The 18,393-nt window shown below is 44.9% G+C and overlaps 1 protein-coding gene across 14 annotated transcripts in view; it reads right to left on the reverse strand.

The window, feature by feature from the left end:
* Positions 1–18,393, reverse strand: part of LOC147122354 (heparan sulfate 2-O-sulfotransferase 1) — a 299,256-nt gene that overhangs the window by 47,966 nt on the left and 232,897 nt on the right. For all 14 annotated transcript variants that reach the window (XM_085983417.1, XM_085983430.1, XM_085983425.1 and 11 more), the window contains 2 exons: positions 4,960–5,198; positions 3,442–3,527 (listed from right to left, as the gene is read on the reverse strand). In XM_085983417.1, the coding sequence (XP_085839543.1) occupies positions 3,442–3,527; positions 4,960–5,198 (325 nt within the window). The remainder of the gene's footprint in view (positions 1–3,441; positions 3,528–4,959; positions 5,199–18,393) is intronic.

Here is an 18,393-nt window from a genome sequence, read left to right on the forward strand (position 1 = left end):
GTTAGGATGCATCAACACCATGCGTAAAGATCTGCATTGTCTGCAAATCAAATGCCTCGAGCATAAACTCCAATCATTGGCATGGAGGGCTGGCACATTAACATAAATTAGACTTAGCTAGAACCAAAATAAGCACCCATGAGCAACAGGAGCTCCCAGTCGAGGCTGCTACATTCACTACTTACGGGTCGTTCGGTTACATCGGTTTCCATGCATGTCAGCTCTCATCCTGTGGCTCTAAGTACCTTCTTGTAAACAGCAGCCCTTATATTGTCACAAAGCAGACTACCACCTAAACCAGTCGCGAGTGGCTGGTAGCAAACCCCACCAAGAAACGAAGTGTCTGTTCCCTAAAGCTAGAAGACTACAGCTGCAGACTTCACAAATTAGACAGCACCTATCTGCTAATTTGCATGACGAGAATCACACTGCAGAATGGCATTATGGAATGCACTCTGGACATTAATCCAGTCACAGAGAAATCAGTGAGCTTTCACTGAGCCAGACCCTCTTAAATCTTTTTAAGTTTCTTACATCAATAGATCAAAATGCGTCAGATATAGCAGTTTTGGAGCAACAGTAACCCAACATAAATCTTTTCAATTGTGGTACAATATTCAACAGTAGGAGTTGGAAGCCTTTTTCAGTAATGGAGTCGAGTTGAAAATCCTCTGTGGTACAAGTGACCCCGATCTCTGGTCACTCAGTGTTGCACTATAGTAGTGACATGGCTTAGCAAAAAGGGGAGTAACTAAGCAGCTTTTTAGGATCATACTACTCATCCTACACAGGAAAGGAAATAGAAAAACTGCCCTAAACACAGTCCTTTTTTTCTCTCAAGCTAGTTAGCATACCACAGGCAATAGGTTATTCTGAATTAAGTGATGTTCAAAGGTCCAACCACCACTCACCATTGCCACATGGAACATATGGATACCTCTGGGCATGCAACTGTAAACCATCATCTACAGCACAGCACATCTTCATTTCAAGAGAACTAGCATGCTACAACAACTTGCAAAAAAACCAATCCAAGGCACTCACAGAAGCATAAACAGACAAAAATCAACATCAAGCCGAGATTAGGAAGGGTGACTAAAGGCTTTGACATAGAAGTGGGTTTTAAATTCATCTCAAAAGGTGGAAAGGGAGGTAGGTCAGTGAGCACAAGGTTGATGGGCGAGCAGGAATTGGCATGAGATAGGATACAGGAAGCAGAGTTTTGGATGAGCTGACATCTATGGTGAGTCGAGGGGAGGGGGCCTTCCCAGGAGAGCATTGGAATAGTGGAGTCTGGGAGGTGACAAAAGCATGGATGAGGGTTTTGGCATCAGATATGCTGAGGCAGGGGCAAAGACAGACAATGTTACAGAGGTGAATGTAGCTGGTCTTTGTGATGGAGCGGATACGAGGTCGGAAATTCAGATCAGGGTTAAAAAGGAAACCAAGGTTGCAAACCATTTGGTTCAATCAGAGACAGTGATTGGGGAGGGGGATGGAATCGGTGGCGAGTTTGTGGTAGGGGCTGAAGTTGATGGCTTCGGTCTTCCCAATGTTTAACTGGAGGAAATTGCAGCTCATCCAAGACTGGATATTGAACAAGCAGTCTGACAACAGAGACATTGGAAGGGTAGAGATAGATGGTGGAGAGGTCATCGGCATACATGTGGAACCTGACCTTATGCCTTCAGATGATGCTGCAAAGGGGCTGTACGTGGATGAGGAAGGAGGAGGGGGCCGAGCATAGATCGTTGGGTGACTCCAGAGTGCAGGGTAGGAAGAGCAGTCATTGCTGGAGATGCTCTGGCCATGATTGGATAGGTAAGAGCAGAACCAAGCAAGGGCAGTCCCATTAAACTGGACAACAGAGATTGACAATGCAGCTTTGAGCGAGAGCAGATGCAACTAAATGAAATCAAGATTGGCTACACATTCCTCTCAATTGCCAAGTCTGCAATCGAAGATTTGGTTCTTCCATTCACTTCAACTTGGCCAATCTACTTGAAAGTCTCCTAAAAAGTACAGCTATCTAATGACTATGGAAATACCTCAAGTGGCAGTATGCATATGATGACTGCATTATCAGTATGATGATCTGAGACAAACATGATTCAATGAATGTGACACCGTGATCCAGGCACTCAGACAAGAAGCATACCACATGGTCCCATTAGCTTAAAGTCCAATTAATTGCTCAGGAAAAAAAAATCTGCCATGCCACATCCTGTACACCTATGCAGACTAAACTCAAAAGGTGCAAGACGTCTGGGATGAGAAAGCAAGACCAGCATGATGCTCAGAGTTCTTTTTTTTTTTTACAATGCACTGGCAATTTTCTATAGTTCTGTCAACGCTGGAATGGCAAGCATGCCAATGGCCAATCCATGACCAGAAATAAAAATGATATAATCAACTACCCTGTAATGGGTTGAACATTTCAGCAAACTTTTCTCAGTTGGTTCAAGCTACTTTACCAAAGGCATAGGAATAAAATTAAGCTAATTTAAGCTTTTTTTGGGAGGGTAGGGGTTGGGGAATGCAGGGACAAAAGAATCAACATCCTTGAAAATATCCAAGAAACATAAACAGTACTAAAAGCATAAAAATAATTGAAGTTCTTCATCAATATTACATTCTAAAATAGACTTCTAATGATGTACTGTAAATAACCCAACAACTGTGTGAAATATTGTACACATGTGCTACACACTGTCTGAGCTGCTACTGTGCACTATAGATTAGTACAGATACCTACAAGTGCTTGGATTACTCTGTGCTAAATTGCTAAAGAATGAATTCTAAATATGGCCTGGCCTCCTATTAACCAGAACTCCAAATTTGATTTGCAGTACTTATAATTTGGGGGGGGGGGGGGGGGGACACTCATCAAGCATGTTTTTATATTGTTTATAAATATCATTGCAGCCAAGATTACTACATTTTTACACTGACTGTTGTTGCAGGAAAACAAAACCATTTACAGATAGAATGCACACAAACTCATAACTGATCTTCAAATATTAGCATCCAGAGACAGTATTCAGAAGCTGAGTTGTGAGCAAGGTGAATATAATATTACCCACCAGAGGGCAACTGGCACATATATATTCTCTCTTCTATTCGGGCTACTGCACAGAATAATGCTTATATGTGCTCATGCATTTTTGTTATCAAGTTGTCATTCTTACAGCATTAATGAGCAGGGTATCTTTCTGGAAAACAAAGATGCTGACCAGGTTCCGTAACTCTTTCCTTTGATAAATTTACAGTAATTTCTGCAGTGTAGCAAAACAAAACACAGCTCTATTCAGTGTAAACAATTAGCTCGCATTGTATTTTATTATGCCAGTGTTTAGTCACAGGACAACTGCAACATTGAATTTATAGATAATGTAGTGCCCCTGGCCCAAAGAACCAAGTCCGGTGAAGTGAGTCACTTACTTTGTGAAGTCCAGATACGCTACATGCCCATGATAAAATCCTGGCTTCATTTCTTTCCATGTAGTAACATTTTTTACAAATCTTGCCTGAAACAACACAAGATTATACTTTTATGAATTAGGTTATACATGTAAATCATACTTGTTCTGAATGTAAAGCTTTTCCAATCAATCTTAATTCTTTATTGGGTTGATGGGGACACTGGTAAAGAAAAAAATACATAAAATGCAATAAGAAATCATAATGAAGTGAATGTGGTATATATAGCTGGGAATTTAAAATCCTGACTGTAGCTCATTCCTAGACTACTAATCAGATTGTCAAATAGAGGTAGATGTACTAGGTTGTATCAATTTACAGCCAGGCTTTTTTGGCAGAGGTGGAGTGCATACCTCTCTTATGTAAAATCGAGATGAATTGCTCTCATTTGTCTTGTATCGGATTACAACTCTTGCTTTCAATTGACTGCTACTAACACTTAGACTGGCACCAAAATTGGCGAGAGAGTAATAGTCTAAGTATCACAACTGCAGCCCTTGCCTATGTCCCAATTTTTAAATAATTATTAATGCAAATGAAAAATTAACTTGTAGATGTTAATGAGAGCTGTCAATTTTTGCACTGGCCAATCCTCAATTCCGATTAACTTAGTTGTGAAGTAGACAAAGTGAAATGCAGTACTGTACAATGTGACATTTTCCAGATGATAAACAGTTGTGTGGTCCTGTCCCATAATCAGTTAAAATATAATGGCCCAGAAATTCGGGTCTCCACGGGTGAGTACGCACGGGGTACTCACCCGTAGGCCCGATGGAAGTGCCGGTTTCCTGCGTAAGGCCTGCTTTTTACAAGGTAAGTGGTGAATTAATTAAAATTAAAAAATGTTTTCCACAGGTTTATTATTTTTAAATACTTTAAAGCAAGGTAAGTTTATTTTTAGCCCAGTTAGAATATAAAATTATTTTTTTCAAAAATTTAAATTATTGTTTAAAAGTTATTTCATGTAATTTATAGTTTATTTAAAAAATGTGATTTAAATTTTTTTTTTATTTGAATGTTTAGTGCTATTTTGGGGCCGTAGTATTTATAAGTCTTGACAGCTCTTCCTGTCAGACTTATGAATGGGCTTTTCCCTGCTCCGATTGGCTGCCCATGGCCCACATGATCCCAGGGGATGCTTCGAACTAACTGCGCCCCTGGGATACGCAAGCACTGCGCGCCGGCAGCTGGACCAGGCCCCGGATCAGAATTCCACGGGGCCCGACAGCTCAACTGCCGGCGCACAAGGTAAGTGCAGGTCGGGGGCTTGCACCCGCGGGAAGCCCCCGACCCGAATTTCTGGGCCAATAAAATCTCTATACACCATCTTTTGGGAAAGACTTTATGGAACCGTCACTCCAAGGTACGTAGTTTCATACACCTTTATGAATAAGTAACCAAAATATAGGTTTCATTCTAGATATACTCCTAAAATAAGAATGAATGCAATACACATTTAGCAAGAGAAATAGGACTTACTTGATCTTGCAAAGACATCACAGGGTTATTTTTGGTTGTGTTGATATGCAGGACATGGTACTTGTTTTTTGCACACAGGTCGTAAGCAATGTTTGTGAAAGAAGTGCTGGCAGTTTTAGGTACACGATTGTAAAGGATGATTATGTCATCCACCTCATCCCCTCCTTGGTCCTGCCTTGGGTTGTCCATTGTGTGGCGCTGTTCAATTTCTCTGACTTCATGCCTTGCAATTGCTCTCTCTGGAAAAGAAAAACCCAGGACTTGAAGGCACACCAGCAATACTATAGCGGTGACATCTTAAGACTTCTGTACAAAAAACTATGGTAAAGCAGAAGGTATAATCAGTAAACTTTTTGAACAGCTACTTTGGAAACACGATTTCTTTTTCCAACTGAATTGTGCATTCCCCAGATTCTTATCTACACTTTACCGTTGATTCAAAGACATTTTGCTAGAAAATTTCAATATCCAGTCATTCAAATTAAATAAACACCAGCAATGACCTGTTGGCTGAATTGTTGTGTCTGTGTATAAGACACAGACTGCAGGAGAACGGTACAACAGGTGTTTACTCAACGTGGCTCACGCTGGAACTGATCTGTACAGATTACTACTCAGTGTTATATACAGGTGTGGTCACTGCCGGTACTGCAGTACACATGAGCTGTAAAAGATAGTTCCCCCCTTAAAGGTATATACATTACAATTCCTCCCCTTTTAGATTAACAGTACCATAACACTCATTTAACAATTAAATATCATACTAATTACAATTAACACTTTTAACATGCAACATTAGCTGAAAATAGTCTATTTATATATTCAGTCTTTGGGGAGGCTTCCTGATCCTTTCTGGATAGCGCCTTTCCCGAGTGTCTTGCTCTTGGTGCAGAGGCGATTCTGGCCCCCTGTCGTCGGTTGGTTCATCAGCTTCCGATGCTACTGTTTCTGGGGTAGATGCGGCCTGTACGTCGGGTTCATCACCAGGTACGTATGGGCGAGGCATGGGGTTGACTTGTTCCTGTGACTCTAGGATCTGGTCAGCATGGCGTCTCACGATGCTCTCCCCAATGTCCACTGTGTACATTAGTGGGCCCTGCCGTGTGCATATCGTTCCTGGCTGCCATTTTTCTGTTCGGTAGTCGCGGGCCAAGACTGGTTGCCCTACATTGAAGCTCCTTGTTGGCTTCTCATGGATGTACTGGAATTGCTTACTCAACATCTCTTCGTACATTTGGTCTGAGCAAATCCAGGCGAGATCTTAACCTTCGGTTAAAGAACATCATGGCCGGGGCCTGGTTGGTGACTGCATGTGTCGCATTCCGGTAGGCGAACAGGAAATTGTCCACCTTGTGCTGCAGCGGAATGTTGTCATTATACATAGCCTTTATTGCCTTCTTAAAGATTTGTACGAACCTCTCAGCCAATCCATTTGTGGCTGGATGATACGGGGCGGATGTGTAATGCCTTACCCCATTCTTTTTCAAGAACCTCCGGAACTCTTTGGACACAAACTGTGGTCCGTTGTCGGAGCAAATCTGTTCTGGCAAGCCATTCCTGGCAAAAATGGTCCGTAGGACTGCAATAGTTTTCTCCGTGGTGGTGGAGGACATTTTGATGACCTCAGGCCATTTCGAGTGCGCATCCACAGCTATTAAAAACATTGAGTCCATGAATGGACCAGCAAAATCAATATGCACCCGTTGCCATGGAGATGAGGGCCACTCCCATGGGTGTAGAGGGGCCTGTGGTGGTGCATTTTGGACTTTCTGGCATCCTGAGCAGCTCTTGGTCACGTCCTCGATTTGTTTATCGATTCCCGGCCACCACACATAAGCCCTGGCTAGGCTTTTCATTTTTACCCCTCCCAGATGACCCTCATGAAGCTCATTGAGCACTCTATCCCTTAACTTGGGTGGAATTACCACTCGGGATCCACACATCAAGGTCCCCCGGCACACTGACAGCTGTTCTCTCCTTGTCGAGAATGCTGGCAACAGTGAGTCGCCATGTGCTGGCCATCCCTTCACCGTCAAATCATATACCCGAGTCAGTGTCGGGTCATTTCGGGTTTCCTTTTCGATACAAGTGTTAGTTACCGGTAGGTATTCAACTATAGTCGAATGGAATATTTCGACAGGATCCACTGCTGGTGCTTCCGCCGCAGTAGGCAGTGGCAGGCGTGATAGCCCATCAGCATTTCCATGCTGTTTCGTGCCCTTATATTCAATCTCATAGTGGTGCGCCCCTACAAAAAGTAACCATCTTTGTAGTCATAGAAACATAGAAACATAGAGATAGGAACAGGAGTAGGCCATTCGGCCCTTCGAGCCTGCTCCGCCATTCAATGAGATCATGGCTGATCTTCGTCTGAGATCATAGCTGATCTTACCAGTTCAGTACCCCGTCCCCGCCTTTTCTCCGTAACCCTTAATCCCCTTAGCCTTCAGAAATATATCCAATTCTCTCTTGAAAATATTTATTGAATTAGCCTTCACAGCCCTCTGTGGCAGGGAATTCCACAGGCTATGAAGAAATTCTTCCTCATCTCTGTTTTAAATGATTTGCCCGCTATTTTTAGACTGTGGCCCCTGGTTCTGTGCTCCCCGGCCATTGGAAACATTCTCTCTGAATTCAGCCTGTCCAGGCCTGCCATAATTTTATATGTTTCGATGAGATCCCCTCTCAATCTTCTAAACTCCAGTGAGTACAAGCCCAAACTATTTAATCTCTCTTCGTAGGTCATTCCCGCCATTCCAGGTATCAGCCTGGTGAATCGCCGTTGCACTCTTTCCATGGCAAGAACATCCTTCCACAGATGGGGCGACCAAAACTGTACACAATACTCCAGATGCGGTCTCACCAGCACCTTGTACAGCTGTAGTAAGGTATCCCTATTCCTATACTCGAACCCCCTTGATATGAAGGCCAACATACCATTTGCCTTCTTAATCGCCTGTTGCACCTGCATGCTCTCCTTCAGTGACTGGTGCACAAGAACACCCAGGTCCCTCTGCACTTCCCCATCTCCCAATCTATTGCCATTTAGATAATAATCTACCCTCCTGTTTTTACCCCCAAAGTGGATAACCTCGCATTTATCCACATTATAGTGCATCTGCCACGTATCCGCCCATTCCCCCAACCTGTCCAAATCGCACTGTAGCCTCCTGACATCCTCATCAGAGCCCACCCCTCCTCCTAGTTTAGTGTCGTCAGCGAATTTGGAAATATTGCATCCAATTCCCTGATCCAGATCATTTATATATATTGTGAACAGCTGGGGTCCCAGGACAGATCCTTGCGGCACCCCGCTGGTCACTGCCTGCCACTCCGAAAACGAGCCGTTTATTCCAACTCTCTGTTTTCTATCCGCCAGCCAGTTCTCTATCCACGTTAATACTTTGCCCCCAATCCCATGAGCCTTAATTTTGCATGATAATCTTTTGTGTGGAACCTTATCGAAGGCTTTCTGGAAGTCAAGGTACACCACATCCACTGGCTCTCCCCCATCTATTTTACCAGTTACTTCCTCAAAAAATTCCAGCAGATTAGTCAAACACGATTTACCCTTTGTAAATCCATGTTGACTCTGTCCGATCCTTTCCCCATTTGTCAAGTGCTCCGCTATTTTATCCTTAATAATGGACTGTAGCATTTTGCCCACAACCGATGTAAGGCTTACTGGTCTATAATTCCCTGCTTTCTCTCTAGTTGCGCAGTCATCACCAGAACGCCCTTCTTCGGATTAAAAATGGAGACAAGAGGCTGGTGATCAGTCAGCAAGGTGAATTTCTGCCCGTGCAGATAGTGATTGAACTTTTTCACTCCCCACACTAGGCTGAGGGCCTCCCTGTCAATCTGGGCGTAGTTACGCTCGGCTGAGGTTAGTGATCATGACGCAAAGGCTATTGGCCTCTCTGAGCCATCCGAGAATTTGTGCGACAGCACCGCTCCAATGCCATAGGGTGACGCATCACATGCCAACCAAATTGGTAATGCCGGGTTGTAATGGGCCAATACCTCTTTCGATGTGATTAGTGTTTTGCTCTTCTGGAAAGCTTGTCTACATTAGTCACTCCACTTCCATGGCACCCCAGTTTGCAGTAGGGTGTTCAGTGGGTGTAGTATTGTAGACAAATTCGGCAAGAACTTATGGTAGTAGTTTACCAGCCCGAGGAACGACCTCAGTTGTGACACATTTTCCGGTGCTGGAGCCTTGACTACTGCCTCAATCTTCTCTGGGGACTTATGTAACCCCTCTTTATCGATAACGTGGCCACAATACGAGATCTGTTTTCTAAAAAACTCGCATTTGGGGCGGTTAGCTTGGAGCCCATATTCCTGCAATCTAGTGAGCACCTGCTCCAGGTTGGCAAGGTGATCACTGTCATTTTCACCAGTGACCAGGATGTCGTCCAAATAACACTGGGCCCCTGGGATCCCTTGCAGGACTTGTTCCATTGCCCTCTGCCAAATAGCTGGAGCTGATGCTACCCCGAATACCAGCCGGTTGTATTGGTAGAGACCTTTATGGGTGTTGATTGTGAGGTATTTTTTTGATGCTTCTTCTACCTCCATCTGCAGATACGCCTGGGCCAGATCAATCTTAGTGAAGCATTTCCCTCCAGATAGTGAGGCGAAAATATCTTCAATCCGCGGAAGTGGATATTGTACGGTGTGAAGGACCGGGTTCACTGTTACCTTAAAGTCCCCACAGATGCGAACCTTCCTTGGTTCCCCAGGCGTGCTGCTCAACGACTTTTTCATCACAGGGACAATGGGTGTAGCCCACTCGCTCCAGTCTACCTTAGACAGCACACCTGAACGTTCCAGACTCTCCAGCTCTGCTTCGATGGCTGGGCGGATCGCATAAGGCCTTAAAAAATTTTGGGCTTGCGTTTTCTTCAATTTTAATCGTCGCTGTCATGCCTTTTAGTGTTCCGAGTCCTTGCTGGAACACTTCTTTCGCGTCAGTTAGGATCTTTGACAGTCGCCCAGGTGTGACGTCGTCATCCTTTTTGTCAGCCACAGTCAGTGCCTGTATGGAATGCCAATCCAGTTGTATTTTCCGGATCCATTCACGTCCCAGTAATGGTGGTCCTCCATCTTGCAATACATACAGGTCTAGTTTTGGTGTTTCCTTACCGTTATATAGAACGGTCACCCTTATTTTTCCTTTGGGGTAGACTTTTTTGGCCCGTGTACGTCTTCAAAATAATTTTTGTGTCCCTCAAGGGTATGTGCGAATATAGCCGCTCGTAGTCCCGTCGGTTTATGACTGTTAGGACTGATCCTGTGTCCAATTCCATCTTTACCTGGACTCCTGCTATCTTGAGAGTGACCCAAATGGTTCGGTGATCCTCCGTTGTGATCACATTATGTAGTTTCAGACAACTCAGTTCCCTGCTTTCGGAGTCGTTATCACTCTTTTGTTCATCTGAGCTATTCTCTGTCATCTTATGTACCTTCTTGTACTTTTCTTTGGTAGGTTTCTTATTGCTGGTTTTCTTTCCCGACCTGCAGACTCGTGCTATGTGTCCTACTTTTCCACACTGTCTGCACACTTTGTCTTTGAACCAGCAATCATTCTGGTCGTGTGTTGTTCTGCCGCAGCGATAGCACTTCTCTGTTCCATATGACATTTCGTTTGTGCCATATTCTTGCGGTCTCTGTTGTATCTCTGCAGCGCCCCGTGCTGCTGCTTCATATGATAGTGCAATGCTGAAAGCCTTTTCCCGCATAAGGTCCTTTTCAGATAAAAGCCATTTTTGGGTTCCTTCACTTTGAAGCCCACACACAAACTTGTCCCTTAAGGTATCTGCCAGTCCCGCTCCAAACTGGCAGTGTTTCGATAGTTTGCGCAGTTCTGTTAAATAATCAGCATTGCTTTCATCCTTATGCTGGTTCCGTTTGTGAAACTTGAATCTTTCTGCTATCAGCAGCGGTATGGGGTTTAAATGTTCCTGTAATATCGTTACTATGTCTTCAAAACTCTTTTCCATTGGCTTCGTTGGGGTTACTAGATTTCGTAATTTAATGGGTGCAAAGACGTATGGTTTAACAATACCGACGCTTTCTTGTCATCTGACACCTCATTTGCCTTGCAGTATACCTCTATTCGTTCGACATATGTAGTCCAATCTTCGACTTCATTGTCAAATGCGGTGATACTGCCACTCTTCGGCATTTTGGGTGTGGTTTAAAATGGCGTCTCCCAATGGCTTAAAATGGCATCTCCCGCGTTTTCCTTCATCCCCGCTGCTGCCAACGCCGCTCCCGGCGGTTCTCGTGGCAATGGTGGCGCCCTGTAGGTTTCGCGCGCTTCTCCTGCGCTGCTGCCAATGCCGCTCTTGGCGGTCCTCGTGGCAATGGCGGCACCTCGCGGGTTTCTGCGCGTCTCTCTCTCCCTCTCTTCGACGCTGCTCGGCCCCTGAACACTGGCTGCGCCCTGTGCACTCTGCCCTCTCTCTCTCTCTCCCCCGTCGACGCTGCTCGGCCCTTTGCTGTGCCGCTCGGTCGGGCTCTAGCCCGCCGCTGTCTGGGAAGGGTCTGCGCACTACCTGTTGCCAGCCCGTTTCGCTGGACCACCTCGACTGGAAAGCCAAGCCTGGCTCTCGACAGCCTCCCCCGCAATTCTCGAGTCTCTGCTGGATGATTGGGCGGTTGCCCGTGGTCGACGCCCGAGTCTCTGGCCTTGACCTCCAATCCACTGATCTCCAGGAACGAATCCCCGGGAGGTGATGCAGAGTTGCAGGTAGGTTCGAACTTGCCTTGTCGCCAATGTTGTGTCTGTGTATAATAAGACACAGACTGCAGGAGAACGGCACAACAGGTGTTTACTCAACGTGGCTCACGCTGGAACTGATCTGTACAGATTACTACTCAGTGTTATATACAGGTGTGGTCACTGCCGGTACTGCAGTATACATGAGCTGTAAAAGATAGTTCCCCCCTTAAAAGGTATATACATTACATGAATGGCTGTTTCTGTGCTGAAAATACTACACAATACTATGAAACAGTACTGTGCAACAAAAACATCAAAGCAGCCATTGAAATATAAATGATCAAAAACTGAGCACCTTACAAGCTGGGCAATGCATAGTTCAGTAAGTTTTCAGAAGAAGTCAGATTGTGGTTTGCTTCCAACTGACTGCACAATTGTTCATAAAATATTGTGTAGAGAAAAGTTCCATCAGAATGTCTTGCATAGCAGGCAGCCACTTTCTGAGCAAACAGAATTGGACACTATGGGCTGGATTTTGTCAATGGGGACGTGATGGAGGCGGGACTCCCACTTTTTGGGTTGTAGTCCCGCCTCCATCGATTTGTGGCCAACCCACGCGATTTTCCCTTGATTGACCTTGTTGAGCCCGCCCAACGGGCTCAGCAGGCCAATTAAGGGACACCCGGTTACAGGTGACGACAGATGAAATGTCAATCCCTGACAAGAGCTTTTGACAGATTAAATATCAGCGTTTGACAGCTCTGTGAAGCTGTCAAACACTGACAATCTGACTTCTAACTTGAGTCCTTCTCCACAGACTCAGTTAGAAATCTCTCCAGAACAGAAAGCAGAATGCTGCAACTTTTGACAGCTCGCGGCCGTTCTGCTTTCTGTGCCGGTGAGATGAGGGACTTCCGAGACCTGAAGGAAGGAAGCCTGCATTAGTAAGTAAAGGTAAGTAAAACTTATTTAAAACACTTTACACACACCAAACACACTTACCTCTGCACTCATGCACCCATCACTCACCTGAACCCCGGACATCTCGAACCCTCCAAGCCCTTCAGCCCGACGGTCCGCCTCGCTAACTTGGCGTGGTATGGAGCCATCGGGCAGCCCACTTCAGGGCTAAAAAGAGAGATTAGGCCAAAAACTGCCTGTTCACTACCTGTCAACAGGCAATTAATTGGCACTAATCCCTTTCCCGCCTCAGGGAGGCGGCTCCCAGCAGAGGTCGGGTACCCGCCTCCTGGGAAACGGGCATGGAGGCGGGTTGGGGGCGGAAAGGGTTTGTGCCCCCTGATTCTGCAATTTCCCCCCCACTCCCGCCTCCACGGGGCTTGGAAATTCGAGCCCTATAGCCTGGTTCCTCTAACTCCATCTGCTCATTGAATCCACTCACTTGAGCCTCTTCCTAACTCTAACTTCCCCCCTCTAGAAATAGTAACTCCCAAAGAATGTCAGCAATTTTTGTCAGTCAGCAATCCAGACCGCAAGTTTTCCTTATCAACACAGACGGTGGAATCAAACTCCATAACACGTGGTAATCGCAAGAGAATTCGTACTCCTTCAGAGTCAGCCTTTCGTAGCTTGTGTAAGATCCATAGCAACAACTTATGCTAAAAGCATTTAGCAATGGATTTAGGAGTCCCGTCACATGAGCCCCATAGCTGTCAACTAACAAGGTTACTTTTCTGATAGCAAAATACAGCGGATGCTGGAAATCCGAAATAACAGGAAATGCTGGAAAAACTCAGCAGGCCAGGCAGCATCGGCGGAGAGAGAAACAGAGTCAACGCTTCAGGTCGATGACCTTTCGTCAGAACTGGAAAAAAAGCAGGAAATGGAAAGCAAGTTTGAGGGCTGGGAAAAGGGGGAGGGGATGAAAGAACAAAAGGGAAGGTCAGTGATAGGATAGAAAGCAGGAGAGATTAAGAGACGTTGAGGGACATTAAGAGATATTCAAGGCAAGGGGAGGTGGAAATGGGACAGGTTAAGGAATAAAGGATGGCTCGAGATGGGGTATGAATTGTGCTGGCAGAATGAAGGACAGCTGAAGGGAGGGAAGAAAAAACAAAAAGTGTGGATAAAAAGAAAATATATATATGTGATAGGGGCCGAGGTTATGATCTGAAATTGTTGAACTCTATGTTGAGTCCAGAGGGCTGTAGAGTGTAGTGTTACTTTTCTGTCTTGCGACGCCATGCTTCAGGTAATTTTTTATAAAACCTCCAACACTAATTAACTTCTGAAGGAATGAGGCTCTACACTTGTAAAATTAAATTTTCAGGGCCAGAGAGGTTGTTTGGCAGTAATTTTCACTTATCATGCCGTGAAAAATTCACTTACGCCTGAATGTACCAGCCCTAACTTTTCCTGGCGTGTTTAGTGGGTAACTAGTAGGTAAGTACCACAAATTCACACCATTGCATGTAGTTCAATGCTGAGTCTATCGAGGAGGTTCTGTTATAGTGCAGCCTGTGGAGGGGCAGGGTAATTAAGACTGCAACTTCTGGATTTCCGTGTTTAACTGCACACGTGCTTTCTCTGGAAGTTGCCGTCCGCTTTATTCCATAAAGTATGGTGAAAGCCGACAGTCTCACCGTTATTACCAACACAAAATCCAGGCCAATAGTTTTTGAGACAGCTGATCCACAATGCAAAATCAGGATGGGTTCCAAATTCTTCAACAAATTCATTCAGCAAGATTAAGTTGTTCACCCCAGGAAGGTTAACTGCTCTGGCCTAGTTGAACCAGACTGAATTCAAATTAAGCAGTAGTTTTTAAACTGGTCAGGACCCATTAGCAATTAGAATTCAAATAAACCAATAATTTAAATTAAAAGATTTGAATGAACAAATTTTCAATGCATTTTCAATGGGAGGTGTTTTTTTGTACAATTTCAATTTGAATTAAAACATTAAAATCAAACAACTTTGAATTAAGGCGACGACTGTACATGAAACGAGACCACGGTATGCAAGATGCACACATACCCGTAGCAATTCTAATCTCTGAAACGGAAGCCATCACCCAAGGATTTGCTTCTTGATTACTTTAACTCAAATGCACGCTATAATTTATGTTAGCACATTTAAACTTGAAGATCTTGTAAAAATATTAAAAACTGATCTTGCATTCTTGCCAATTTGCAACGTCACATTTTTGATTAGCTCACACACGTGCTTAAACTCAGATTTTCAAAAATGTTATTTGTTCTCAACATCCATGTTATGCACCATTTTAAACTGCAATGTCTGCTATTTTACAGAATGGAAAATAGGCTCAGGGATTTCTTTATGAAATAATTTGTTTCAATAAATCAGGGCTTCACGGTGCTGGCACAGGTGTTTCAAATGATCACCCACATGGCCTCCCCAATCAGGGATTCTTACAGATTTTAACTAAAACGAATTGTTAGCATAACCACAAACCATCCTATAACTTGTTAGCGATTTCTGAACCACTGTAATGAATATGTGTACGGTATTAACTTTGTCTAAATGCAAGACTTTTGAAGCGTGCATTCTAATTAGGAATGATGGTGAGGTTTTAAGCAAATGCGATAAGAAGCTTTGTACAGCTTCACTGAACATCTAAGCTTTTAAAGTAGCAAAAATCATCATTCTGCAGTCACAATTACCTACTTTCTAAATCCTAAATTGCTGATGCTATGAATTTGAATCCAGCTCATGCAAATACAGTAGGATTAAAGTTAAAAACTGAGAGGTCTGGGCAGGCTAAATGCTATCCCAGCTCTCCACAATTTGGAACTAACTGGAGAGTTCACTTAAAAGCCACCCAAGTGCTTCTTGGAATTGTCTTAATATAGCAGGGTTGGTGCACGGTTGTGGGTTTTGTGTTATACAAGGCAAATTCCCATATGCAGTGATTGAGAGGCATTTCCACCTGAATGCAGGCCAGAAGAGCCGGTTTTTTTTTATTCGTTCCTGGGATGTGGGCGTCGCTGGCAAGGTCAGCATTTATTGCCCATCCCTAATATCCTGGAGAAGGTGGTGGCAAGCCACCTTCTTAAAGCGCTGCCTCCACGTGTTGAAGGTACTCCCAGTGCTGTTAGGGAGGACGTTCCAGGATTTTGACCCAGTGACTATGAAGAAACGGTGATATATTTCCAATCGGGATGGTGTGCGACATGGAAATGATGTGTTCCCATGCACCTGCTGCCCTTGTCCTTCTAGGTGGTAGAGGTCGCAGGTTTGGGAGGTGCTGTCGAAGAAGCCTTGGCGAATTGCTGCAGTGCATCTTGTAGATGGTACACACTGCAGCCACAGTGCACCGGTGGGGGAGGGAGTGAATGTTTAAGGTGGTGGATAGGATGCCAATCAAGCGGGCTGATTTGTCCTGGATGGTGTCGAGCTTCTTGAGTTGCACTCATCCAAGCAAGCGGAGAGTATTCCATCACACTCCTGACTTGTGCCTTGTAGATGGTGGAAAGGCTTTGGGGAGTCAGGAGGCGAGACACTCGCCGCAGAATACCCAGCCTCTGACCTGCTCTTGTAGCCACAGTATTCATGTGGCTGGTCCAGTTAAAGTTTCTGGTCAATGGTGGCCCCCCCAGGACGTTGATGGTGGGGTTTTGGCAATGATACTGCTGTTGAATGCCAAGGGGCGATGGTTAGACTCTCTTGTTGGAGATAATCATTGCCTGGCACTTAAAAAATAAAAAAAATTCATTCACAAGATGTAAACGTCACTGGCAAGGCCAGCATTTATTGCCCTCGAGAACGTGGTGGTGAGCCGCTTTCTTGAATACAACCGAGTGGCTTACTAGGACATTTCAGAGGGCAGTTAAGAGTCAAGCACATTGCTATGGGTCTGGAGTCACATATAGGCCAGACCGTGTAAGGACAGCACATTTTCTTCCCTAAACTTGTGTGGCGCGAATGTTGCTTGCCACTTATCAGCCCAAGCCTGAATGTCATCCAGGTCTTGCTGCATGCGGGCATGAACTGCTTCATTAGTTGAGGGGTTGTGAATGGAAATGAACACTGCAATCATCAGCAAGTGTCCCCACTTCTGACCTTAAGATGGAGGGAAAGTCATTGATGAAGCAACTGAAGATGGTTGGGCCTTGGACACTGCCCTGAGGAACTCCTGCAGCGATGTCCTGGGGCTGAAATGATCGGCCTCCAACAAACATAACCATCTTCCTTTGTGTTTGGTATGACTCCAGCCAGTGGAGAGTTACCCCCCACCCGCCCAATGACTTCAATTTTACTAGTGGGCAATTTAACCCACGTCCCACCAATGCTGTTCAACCCCTGAATTCTCTAAAAACAAAAACGTATTTTTCAGATCTGCATTACTGTGAAGTACACAAATATAATTTTATCTTCAATGGGTAACAGCTTAACATAGCCTAAAAGTGCAGTCATCTGCACCTGCTATAACAAGATATGGTATTAATTTTCTTTGACGTTCTGAATTCCAGTATTGACCACAAATAACGAACAATATAGCTGGCAGCTATTATAATTGCAGTACCACAAAATGTGTGGTTCAATGTGAAATAGTTTCATGCAATAATCAAGAACTCCAGCCTACAGATTTAGAAAAATAAATTTAAAATTTCACCCCCATTAGTTACATCCAAAAACAGTACACCAAGAACACTGGAGAGCATCTTCACTACAATTCTCTCAGCTACTATTCAGAAATAGGAAGGGTTTAGATTCTTGCTTGAGGTATTATTAAGGTATCTTATGGAGATATTAGGGCAGATGATCAAAAGCTTGGTCAAAGGAGGGAGGTTTTAAGGAGCATCTTAAAGGAAGATAGGTCGAGAGGCGTAGAGGTAAAGGGAGGGACCTCGGCAGCTGAACGCACGCCAGCCAATGGTGGAGCGATTAAAATCAGTGATGTGCAAGAGACCAGAAATGGAGGCGCGCAGAGATCTCAGAGGGTTGTAGGGCTAGAGGAGGTTACAGATATAGGGAGTTGCGAGGCCATGGAGGGATTTGCAAAGATGAGAATTTTAAAATGAAGGCATTGCTCAACCAGGAGTCAATGTAGGTCAGCGAGCACAGGGGTGATGGGTGAATAGGACATAGTGCCAGTTTAAAAAAAAATTAATTCATGGGATGTGGGCATCGCTGGCAAGGCCAGCATTTATTGCCCATCCCTAGTTGCCCTTGAGAAGGTGGTGGTGACCCGCCGCCTTGAACCGCTGCAGTCCTTGTTGTGAAGGTACTCCCACAGTGCTGTTAGGGAGAGAGTTCCAGGGTTTTGACCCAGCGACGATGAAGGAACGGCGATATACTTCCAAGTCAGGATAGTGTGTGACTTGGGAGGCGGTGGTACTCCCATGCGCCTGCTGCCATGTTCTTCTAGGTGGTAGAGTTGCGGGTTTCGGAGGTGCTGCCGAAAAACGCTTAGCGAGTTGCTACAATGCAACTTGTAGATGGTACACACTGCAGCCACGGTACACCGGTGGTGGAGGGAGTGAATGCTTAAAGTGGTGGATGGGGTGCCAATCAAGCGGGCTGCTTTGTCTTGGATGGTGTCGAGCTTCTTGGGTGCTGTTGGAGCTGCACTCATCCAGGCAAGTGGAGAGTATTCCATCACACTCCTGACTTGTGCCTTGTAGATGGAAAGGCTTTGGGGAATCAGGAGGTGACACACTCGCTGCAGAATACCCAGCCTCTGACCTGCTCTTGTTGCCACAGTATTTATGTAGCTGGTC

Source organism: Somniosus microcephalus, chromosome 3 (genome assembly GCF_052327205.1).
Source record: "Somniosus microcephalus isolate GS21.2 chromosome 3, FLI_Smic_1.0, whole genome shotgun sequence".
Lineage (NCBI taxonomy): Eukaryota > Metazoa > Chordata > Chondrichthyes > Squaliformes > Somniosidae > Somniosus > Somniosus microcephalus.